The sequence below is a fragment of the Mesocricetus auratus genome, unplaced genomic scaffold, assembly GCF_017639785.1.
Source record: "Mesocricetus auratus isolate SY011 unplaced genomic scaffold, BCM_Maur_2.0 Super-Scaffold_100008, whole genome shotgun sequence".
NCBI classification, from domain to species: Eukaryota; Metazoa; Chordata; class Mammalia; order Rodentia; family Cricetidae; genus Mesocricetus; species Mesocricetus auratus.
In genome coordinates this window covers 17,316,498-17,327,561 of record NW_024429192.1, presented here as the reverse complement: position 1 = coordinate 17,327,561, position 11,064 = coordinate 17,316,498, and the positions used below count along the sequence as shown (strand labels likewise).

The following is an 11,064-nucleotide window of genomic DNA, read 5'->3' as shown; positions in this document are numbered from 1 at the left end:
TTAGATATTTCCTTATTATGCTTACAGAGTCAGAAGACATAATTAGTAACATACAAGTAGAAAATCAGGAACAACTAATATAAATGTGAAACAAGAATTAAATATCTATTAAAAATGTAACTTAAATGAAAACTCTTGCTACAATTTTAAAAAAGAATTTCACTGTTGAAGTGTTTCCAGTAGTCAGACATAACACACTTTTAGACCAATTTGAACAATGTTTACTTTAAAGAAATCTTTAATGCATGACTTAGTGAAAGACATAATCCCTAACACAGGAAACCCATGTTAGAAGTGATTTGAGATGCAAGATGAAATAGTAAACAGAGACACATTGACAAATCTAACTGAATATTGACTGTACTCAGCACACAACAATGTATAATTTCTAAGGTGAACAGAAAAAAAGTTGGTTAAATTCTAAGTTAAAATAGTCCAAGTTGTTGTTGTTAATATTATTGTTATTATTTGGGAGAAATAGAAGTTCATGTTCTATTGGAAATGTTTCACCTGAATTGATGGCAGACTTGTGAAAGAAGGTAGAGGATAGAACATATGCATTTATCTCTACTCCTGAAAACATTAAGATTACAGCAAACAGGACCGAATTACAGATCAGTGGTTAGAGCAACTTTCGCATGCACGACTCCATCCTCAGCTGCGGGAGGGAGGGGAAGGAGTCTTTGAATTAAGGGACATCCAGCAGGGTGTTGAGATGGATGACACATTGAATAAAGGGGGGATTTGATAAAAATTCATATATAGGTACAAATCGTGGCATACCCAGTCTGTTTCTCACCGTGTTTCCAGAGCGTGGGCCCCAGTGTATTTACACGGGAAACTGAGCATTAGTTGTCTTTTAACAGAATGCCTGACATACAGGACTTAAAAGTGGGCATTGTCTTTTTAGCTTATGGGTTCAGATATTTTAGTTCATAGTTGCTTGACTATGTACGCTTTTAGGGCTGTGGTGGAGTGGGACGCCTCAGCTATGGGACCATGACACAGGAGCCACGAACCTCATGATGGAGAGGGAACAGAGAGAGGCTGGGGACCATGTACATCCTTCACAAGTCACCCCTCCAGGGACTTGCTTCTTGTTGTCGTGTCCCACCACCTGAAGTTTACACCACCTATCAAAAAGCAGAGACGAACCATTCAATCCATGAGGTGAATATTTCAGGCATAAGCGGTAATGGTATTTATCATGGGGTTCTCCCTCCAAACTCTCCTTGTTCCCTGTGTATCTTGGAATGGCCTGGGACCGACTTGCTGGTGGTGACAATCCACCGTGCTAAGCTTCCAGAGTGCTGATCTTATTATAGGGGTGTGGTACTGTGCCTAGCTAAGTGATTTCAATACATTTTTTTTTCTCCACTACTCTGAGCTGAAAACTATGAAGTAACAGAAATTGGAGGAAGAAAACAATAGTATGAAATGCTGGAGATCTGAAGAAAGAAAAGGAAGTGATTGAAATAAACAGATTTTTCATGGTTAAGATTATTTAAAAATTATATCAGTAAATTCTGAGTTTGGGTCTCTATAAATCTTGTACTTGTGCATCTAATTTTATTAGAACCTAAGAAATGCTCAGAATTATGGGTACTAAAATGGTTTATGATACACACACACATCTCCTTTATATGATATTTATGTATCAATTTGTGCTGGTAATATAAATACAACACACTAGTAACAAATCTTGATTTCTTAAGAGCATCATCAGTATTTTCCCGGAAACAGGGGAGACAGCAGTCATGTGTGATAGAAAATGTCTATTTAGGCCCTCAAATTCGATGGAAATTTATTAACTCCTAAGTATAAGTTGACCTTGGTTATACAATTGTCATCACCTGTGTGTGTTGACATATTGCTACCAGCAAGAAATTCATGGAAGGATAGATGGTTTATTAACCACAGAGTGACTTAGGTATGTTTAATTGCTACCTTCTCTATGGGCCTCTATCATCTTTCTGCTGGTTTAGAGGCTACACAATACTCAGTTGCACTCCGTGAAAGAGAAACCCGTATAATGTTTGGGCATTATTTGCTTGTTTGGTTTGAGTATGCCAGACAATGAGTAAACTGCACATTCCAGAGTTAATGAGATTATTACACTAGAGTTCCCAGGAGGCATCGTTTCCAAGCAGGAAGGTAGAAAAGCATTTTAAGATATCATTGCAGGTTTCACTTACATGCATAATTTTATTTAGTATTTATGTGAAAATGTGGTCACAATCCAGAGTCTAAAAGTGACTTCGTTAAACTTTTTGAAGAACAATAGCTGCCTAAGAAGATAAAGTGATTCTTTCTTTACTACATATAGGCTATAATATTTTAATGCCCTCAAAATTTGTATTGTGTAATATAAAGAAGCATACAACATCGATTCTGTAAATTTTGAGAGGAGGGGTTGGTTGAGACATGGTCCCATGTAGTATAGGGGTGGCTTTGAAGTTGCTATGTAACTGAGAATGACCTTGAACTCTTGGTTCTTTTGCCTCCACCTCCTATGTGCTGGGATTATACACCTGAACTACCACATGGGTAAAGCTTACATTAAAAATTCTAGGGGCTAGCAAGATGTCTCAGCAGTTAAGAGCACTGGCTGGTTTGTCTAAGGGACCTAGGTTTGTTTCCCAGCATCCACACTGAGCCTCACAATCATTAATAACCCCAGTCCCAGGGGAGGGGACACTGGCTTCTGGCATTGGAGGGTGCCAGGCTTACTTTATTCATGCAGGTAAGACACCCATACATGTAAAATAAATAACATTTAGAACATACATTATCAAAGATACATCCAATGATTAGTTTGAATATGTAAATGATTTACCATGATGTTGAAAAGGCTCCATTTAAATGCTAGAGAACCTACTATATACTCAGCTGATATAAATGATAGAATTGCACAATGTACCTTTCTTAATTTCTAGAAATATTTAGAGTAAGAGGCATAATTAATAGGTATGCAAATGCCCATCCCAGTAGTTAAAACATGAGGACTTTTAGAAAAAAGTGCCAGAAAAGAGAGTCAAATAATTAAGTATCTCTTTGAATTAATTTCTAAGATTTAGTCCACTAAGAGACCAAAATGGTCCCCACAGAGTGGGTTTGATTCCCACAGCAGGAGATGGGAAAAGCAACAACGTTATGACAAATGTGTGCTACTGTCTTAGGTAGGGTAAGAGTTGGTGTGATGTCCACAATGACCAAAGCAACCTGGGAAGAAAACGGTTTATTTGGCTCAAGCTTCCACATCACTGTTCATCACTGAGGGAATAAAGGACAAGAACTCAAATGGAGCAAGAACCTGGATGCAGGAGCTGATACAGAGGCCATGGAGGGGTACTGCTTACTGGTTTGCTCCCCATGGCTTGCTTAACCTGCTTCCTTACAGAGCCCAGGGCCACCAGTCCAAGGATGGCACCAACCACCAGCCAGGGCCTGGACCTTCCCCCATCAATTACTAATTGAGAAAATGCCCTACAGACTTGCCTACAGCCCAGTCTTATGGAAGCACTTTCTCAGTTGGGACTCCTTCCTCTCTGATGACTCTAGCTTGTGTCAAGTTGATATACAATCAGCCAGCACAGCAACCACAAAGATCAATAGGAAGAAAAGGTCTCACAGCAGTGAAATGGATTCAAATGACTTCAATATTACTCCCAGTGGCTTAATTACATGAAGTAAAAGGTGGTGAGTAAAAATTTCAAATGTGAGTACGACATATCTGCAGCTAATTTGTAGAAGTCCTGGTTCCTCAGTTTATAAGTAGTCTGTAGGTGCTGTTCACACTGTCTAACTCTGCACTTGGACTCCCTTTAGGTAAGCTGGGATTCTATTCAAATCGGGTTAGATTAGAATTATTGTTGGGAGGCTCAGGCTTTGGAGAGACACAATTTGGAGAGGCAAAACTTTTCCTGGAGAGATGTAACAAAAAATCTATTCACTCCTGATAGGGAACAGACAACAGATCAAAGTGCAGTTACCACCAAGTGCAGTTTGGTAAATCAACAGTACTTATAGGAATACGGGTGAGGGTTTACTTACAGGGGCAGAACCGACTCAAGGACAACCACATCACCAAAGCCCACCCCAGTGGGTGACAGCTTACAAACCTGGGAACCTGGAGTGCACTGCACAGCGTGCAGGCAGCTCAACAGGTTGGAGGGTGTCCTTCCTGGTAACTCAGTTGGTCCAAACCTCTTCCAGGCAGCTCTGGCTGGTTTCTGCTTCTCGCAGGCAGCTGGTCTGCTCTCCGAGTCCGCAGCATTGCGCCTCTGAGAGTCTTCAGCTGAGCTTGGTTAAGCCTTGTCTGCAGCGTAGTTCATCAGAGAGACCTCTTTGTAGAATAGCATTTTTCTGTCTGAGAACGCTCAGGTTTTATGGTTTGCTTTGGGAGGGAGGGACCTAGTGAATTTGGTCAGTTTCAGAGACTTCCTGAGCTTTTTTCAGTTGTTTCCCTTCTTTGAATTCCTGCAGGATAGAGTGTTTTCATCTTGGAAGAAACTGTTATAGAACTCCCTTCCTCTCTCCCCTTCTCTATCCTTCTCCCTCTCTCTCACGTTACTGTGAATACAGCACAGCTGAAACTTAAGTGAATACATTTGTATCTCCACAACATCAGAATTTATTGAATCAAGTTCACAAGTTACATCAGACCTTAATTTAGTACTGTGTTAAGAGAAGCTTTTTCTTTTGCTAGCCGCTTTGGTTATCCCCCGCCAGTCGCCTGGGCTCTGCCGCGCCAGCCTGGTTCTAGATCCGCATCAGTCCCAAATAAACACACAGGAGGCTATATTAATTATGAAGCTGTTGGCCTTGCTTGTCCCTTACTGGCTAGCTCTGCCTTAAGTAATTACCCCATAATTGTTAATCTAAGTATGTTTCTTACCGGAGAAGTTTCCGGGCTCCTACCCGGCGTTACATGTCGACTCTCTTCTGTTTCTCCTTCCCAGAATCCTCCTGGACTCCTAGCCCCACCTATCTAGATTCCTATTGGCCAGCAGTAATTTATTGACATATGCACAGGCAAATAACAGGACTTCCCCAACAGTACTGAATTCTCTGGCTAGCTGTTAGCAGCCACAGGTTATTCTATTCCAAAGTTAATTACTAACATTAACTCTTAGAGCACACATTGCTACACACACACACACACACACACACACACACACACACATACAAATCATACCACACCACACCATTATATAATGATCACAACAGGATAAATAAAAGAGGCCCAGAGTTTAGTAAGAACTCACCGTGGACAGCATGCCGCACTAAGAATCCTACGTCTTTCAAGTGGCACTAATTTTTGCAGTTTCTCCAGGGATGTGATACTGTTTTTGACTCGATGTTTTTCCTGGCAGAGGCAACTCTAAAGGCTTCCATTTAGCCTTTCCACCTATAACAGTCCTCACTCCTTTGGTTAGGGAACCAATGATTAGAATTCCACCTTCTAAGTGTATTTTTCCCAGTTATATACTCTGATGCTGGTGGGATGACTGAAGGATGGGTTTGAGGACCCACTGGAGCTACCATGGGTAAGACTTCAGCCAGAACTCCATTAGTCACCTGACCTTCCCAAGTCCCTACTTTAACTGGAAGGTCACAGTATTTTCGGGGTGTGGAGGGGGGGTCTCTTGGAATCTGCATCAATGCAGAACCCGTATTCAACAGAAAGCCTGATGGTTTTCTTCCCCCAGTGTACCGTTATCTCTGTAAAAGTCCCTCTGGGGAAGGACTACAGAGAGGCTAGCAGTGAAACATTTAAGTCTTTTATCAAGGTGTCTCCTAAGGGGAACCTGGCCATCCCTTCATTCAAGGAGTTCTGGGTCTGCAAACTGACTCAAGTCTGGAAATGACTTCACTGGGTTATATTGCCTTTTGCCATGATCCAAAATTTTAGTAGGCATCTTATCTGTCCCATGCCTGGAAACACCACGATTGATTAGCCAGCATCAAATGGCTAGTGAGCCAGGCCAGCATAAAATTCACTTTTCCTGAGCTGACCGCTATAGGTCACCTGGCCATTTTGGACATTGTTTTGTTTGTGCTTCCCGTTATGATAACGGCAATCACCTTGCCTTAGGGGAGTCGGTGCTGCCACCTGGCCCCTGCTTCTTTGGGGCCCAATTAAACCCATTGTGTTTCATTCATCCAGAGGAGCAGCAGTGTGTCACCCTAAGGTCTGGCACAAGGGAAGTGGCAACAACAAACCTATTAGGTGTGCTGGAGCCTTCCTCCCAGTGTTGCCCCTTACTGAATTACTGAAAGGCAAATCTTCTGGACCTTTCCAGTGTGGAGGATTAGGCTGAAGCGGTCCACCCACCCTAGCATTGCAATTTTCCCGAGCCTTAATTAAAATCCCTTCATCAACAGCAAGCCAAGGGATATCAGGCATCTCCAACTCCTTTTCCGAAGGCCATCTTTTGACAAAGGCTTCAGCCAAGCTATTCACACTTTTGACACCTTTGCTAACTGTGGGAGCTTCCATATTAAACCTAGAGTCCCCATTCAGAGGGCCCATGTCCATAAACTCAGCCTGCTCCGGTTTTATGGTCCTTCCATCATTATCTCACACCCTTAAAATCCATCCCCACAGATATTCCCCAGACTTGTGCTTCAGTGAATTTGCAAACTCTTTAAGCTTTTTAGTTGGGTAGTGCGCCTTCTCCTGGAATACACTTTTTTCCCCTGTAGGAGCTTTTTTAGACTTAAGTCTGGTTATATTTCTATTTTAATCATTACTCAATGACCAAGGTAACTCTTAGAAAAGAAAGCATTTAATTGGGGGCTTGCCTACAATTTCCGAGGTTTAGTCGTTATCATCACAGCAGGGAGAATGGCCACAGGCAGGTGTGATGCAGGAGAAGTAGCTGAGAACCACAATGCTGATTTATAAGGCAAGGCAGGGGAGAGGCGGAGAGGGGAGGAGGGAAGAGGGAGGGATGGGAAGGGGGGAAGACAGGGAGGAGAGGGGAGAGGAGAGAGAGAAAATGAATATCTGGATTTTTTGAAACCTCAAAGCCAGCCTCCAGTGACAGCCTTCCTCCAACAAAGCCACACCTACTCCAGGAAGCTGCAGCTCCTAATCCTTCTAATCCTTTTGAATATTGCCACTCCCTGGTGACTAAGCATTTAAATATGTGAGCCTATTGGCACTATTCTTATTCACACCTTCGCACCTGTTTGTTCTCCTTTCTGGTTCAATAAACAATAAGCCATCCCCAATATTCTTTAGTAGCTGCTACCTATGTAGCATTTCCCATGTGCTCTGCGGGGTGCTAAGCATTTTCCATGCTCGATTTGGCTCTCACTTTGCCCACCCAACCCGCCAAGTCGTAGCCACGGAACTGGTTGCTTCTATTTTCTGTCTGCTGATACGGGGCTCTGGTGAAATTTCTCATCTCTACAGTTAAAAATAAACGTTATCAGGGAAGAGCAACCAAGAATGCGCAGCAAGGACTAGCCTGAGGACAAGGGCATGGGAAAGCCACAGGGCAGATTGCGTAGACTGTTCAAACCCCTAATTCCCGGGGAGCCACTCCCATTCACCCTACCTAACGCATTTAGCCACCCCCAGCCAGCCCCACTTTTAAAGCTCTCTTGCCCTAGTGGGCTAATTTCAGGGCGGGGTTGACTCATAAACGCAAGGAGGAGAAACGTCCTAGGTGTATGTTAAACCTTGAGCCTCCTTTTACGGTGCCAGTGTATACAGGAGCGGAAGGAAAGCTTCTCCCGAGCCTTCTACAGGAGCCTATCCATTCAAAAAGAAGGCGACAGATTCGCGGAACTGTCGGATCGCCCAAGGGCGCGCGGGTGGCGGGAGGCCCGCGCCCCTGACCACGGAATCGGGCGGCCGCTGTCGGGTGGAGGGTAGGAGTCGAGCTCAGGATCTAGGGAGAGGGAGCAGTTCTGGCCTGGAGTCGGCCCGGGAGGAGGGCGTGACTGCAGTTTCAGCGGTGACACGGGCAGGCTGGTTCTCAGTCCACAAAGCAGCAATTTAACCGAGGGGAGAAGGCTTGGAGGAGCTGGAGATGGCTCCCAGTGCAAGCAGGTGTAGGGCGCTAGCCTGCTGGAACTGGAAGGTTCCCTGGAGGGGGGGGGGAACGCGCGCTGCGCCCGGTTTCCATGGTAACCCCAGGGCGCCAACACTGCGGGCTCTTGCCAAGGGGCTCCGGACGGCTGCCGGAAGTGACGCGTTCACCTGCCGAGCTGGGGCGGGGCGCAGAGGTGCCTTCGCTGCTGCCACCGCCGGGAGCTACTCGGGAGTGTACGAGGCTCTGGAAAAACCAAGGTCCCCAGCTAGGAGCGTTTACCTGCGAGCCACGACCGGGCAGCCACCATGGCGCTCCTACTGTGCTTCGTGCTTCTGTGCGGGCTTGCGGGTGAGTGGGGGCATCCCTGTGTCCCCCGGTCCCTTGCGCTCGCAGCCCGCGGCCTCCCGGGAACAATGGGGCGTGGGGGGAGGGGGCGGCTCAATTTGGGGCGCTGCTGTGGTGGTGGCCGGTGGGCACCCATGCACCCGGGGTGATCCGGCCGGGCCACGCGCGCCAGCCGGGAGAGTGCAATCCGCCCCGGGAGCCGCGCAGGGGGCGTGGGGCGTCTGGGCGGCTGCGGAGCGGGGATCGCCCGGGAGCGGGGGCCGCGGCTCGTGGAGCGGCGTGCGGGGCGCGCCTCCAGGGCAGGTTACCCTGGGGGACCACTTCGCTTTATGTGCCCTTGTCTGTTTCCCGCGTCTGCCTGGCTGCCGTGTCCGCCAGCGTTTCCCCGATTTCCAGCCACCCGGCTGCGAGTTTTTAGGTATCGTGTAGTCCGGGCGGGGAGGCTGAATTACAAACGCCATTATTGAGAGAAGACTGAGCCGTTCGGTGTCAATCCCAGCTACCTCTAGGAAAGGAACACCCAAGCGGCGCTAGCCGGCTGGATTTTGATCTCAAAAGAACAGCCACCCTTAGACACGGGGTATTAGGAGGCTGACGGTCTGAAATCAGTGTTGGGGAGGAGTTATCCCGGGTTTGTAATGAGTTGATTCGTTTTTTAAAGACGACGTTCAGGTGGCGAGTTGTGTGTGCTGTTAGGAATCGCCTAGTTCATCTTTCGGCTGCAGAGCCTTTTCCAGAAGGAAAAGGGAAAAAAAGCCATTTAAAAATGCCCGGACCCCAGGACGCACAAACATTTGGACACTTAGAAATTGATCTTTCCCTATGTTTTAATTAGTTGATCTCATTGACTATACTAAGCATTTGGCGGAATTTTAAACCCAAATGAGTCATAAAAGGATCCGCACGTTCAACTCTAGGAGTCACGCGCACTCAGTGTAGTCACGGTAGATGATGCTGGGGAGGGTCCCGGGAGTTGGGGAGGAGGCTGGATTGACGGCCGTGGCTCTGTCTGTTGGGGTGGCTCTCTGCTTCCTGTTGAAATGTTAATTCCATTGTTGGATGCCACAGCTGTGGACAGTACTCATGGGATCAACATTCTATTAACACGTCTAATCTGTGGATCTCAGGCTCCACCTCTGCCTTTTTTGATTCTAGGCTTGGCTGAAATTTCGAAAGTAAATCTTCTGGGAAACATGAAGGGCCATTGAACCATTCTACCAGCCCACCTTTGTTTTGTAAATCAAAACAAAGTGAGGTTGTGTTCCCTGGAGGAAATACTGTTTAAGACCAGGTCCAAAGCAGAAACCGTAGTAGACTGAACACCTTCCTTTTTTATATTTATTTTTGGTGAGGGAATGAGGTATTTTTTTTTCTCTTGAAATGCCTCTTTGATAGGCACTCCGTTAAGGCTGTTTTAATATACTTAGCCATTCAGTCCATACAGTGGGTATTAGGGTGTAGTGAATAAATCATTAAAGGACAATTGTTTTCATCTAAACAGAACAACTATTTTCACTCCAGTTTTTCTGCTTAAGAACTTAGGGATTCCCCAGCCACCCCCCCAAAGCATCCCCCCAAAACCTAAATCCCAAACACCTCAGAAACTAATGGATGTATGGCTTTGAGTGTTGGCTCTTAGATGCAATGGTGAGAAGTCTATTCATTGCTAAGACAGTTGACTTGCATTTGCAAGATAAGCTTTACTTATTAGATACTGCAGTACTATAGACTTGTCTTTGCAAGTTTTTTTTTTTAATAATTCATTTTTATTAATGTGCATTGGTGTTTTGCCTCCCTGTGTGTGTGAGGGTGTCAGAAGCTCTGGAACTGGAGTCCCAGACAGATGTGAGCTGCCATGTGGATCCTGGGAATTGGACCGAGGTCCTCTGGAAGTTCAAGCAGTCAGTGCTCCTAACCCCTGCGCCACCTCTCCAGCCCACCCCTGGTCTTTAAGTTTTAGAGAGTTTTGTGTCGTGTCCTGGATGCTGGTGGGACTCGCTGCCTACGTAGTCCAAAGTCATATGGTTAGAAGCAATGGTGGAGTTGGAGCTGTAGTAGTAAGATTAACCCCCCCCCCCCAATTAAACAGTTATTAAACCCATCCCCCATCCCTCCACCCTTCACCCCCAGCAACCGAATCTGACCTCTGATTGATTATGTTGGAGAATAACCTTGAACACTTGATCCTTCCAGTGCTAGGCTTAGGAAGACGGGGCTTCAAGCACTCCGTGAACTGAGCTACATACATCCCCAGCTGTAGGCGTCACTTTTCTAATGGTTGGTGTTGTCTGGAACTCAGATGCTTAGACAGTCAGTTTAGCAGCAGCCCTGCTTCAGCGTCTACCAACCACCTCCTGGATTTACAGGAGGACATCACCAGGCATGTCTCTAGGGCTGTATATATGCTCCTTTAATCTCAAGTAACACTTGAGGGTATACATATATAGTCATTTCTATTGTATGAGTAGAAAAACTGGGGCATGGAGTGGTCATGTAAATTAATGTCCCACAGTCCCAGTTTTGCTGCTCATCCTGCTCATGTCACTGTGAGATTATACCTTTGAAACAGCCACTTTTCTCTTTGATTACCTCTAATTGATATCCTTAGTTCTAACACTGGGCACCTGTCACTTATGAAGAACCTGCTGTTGGTTTGACCATGTGTCAAATA

The 11,064-nt window shown here is 45.7% G+C and overlaps 1 protein-coding gene and 1 long non-coding RNA gene across 4 annotated transcripts in view; one reads left to right on the top strand and one right to left on the bottom strand.

Annotated features, from left to right (window-relative positions):
* Nucleotides 1-220: 220 nt before the first annotated feature.
* On the bottom strand, nt 221-4,951 carry LOC121141910. 2 transcript variants are annotated; one of them, XR_005878859.1, is made up of 3 exons: nt 4,898-4,951; nt 4,122-4,369; nt 221-1,133 (listed from the first exon to the last, which is right to left on the bottom strand). It is a non-coding gene; the product is annotated as an uncharacterized LOC121141910 (long non-coding RNA). The 2 variants fall into 2 exon arrangements; XR_005878858.1 differs by having other exon boundaries at nt 4,122-4,479; nt 4,898-4,947.
* A 3,267-nt stretch (nt 4,952-8,218) lies between these two features.
* Nucleotides 8,219-11,064, top strand: part of Cxadr (CXADR Ig-like cell adhesion molecule) — a 55,708-nt gene continuing 52,862 nt past the window's right edge. The window contains exon 1 of one of the 2 annotated variants that reach the window (XM_005068211.4): nt 8,219-8,396. In XM_005068211.4, the coding sequence (XP_005068268.1) occupies nt 8,354-8,396 (43 nt within the window). In that variant the 5' untranslated portion in view covers nt 8,219-8,353. The remainder of the gene's footprint in view (nt 8,397-11,064) is intronic. The other variant, XM_005068212.4, reaches the window with a different exon arrangement.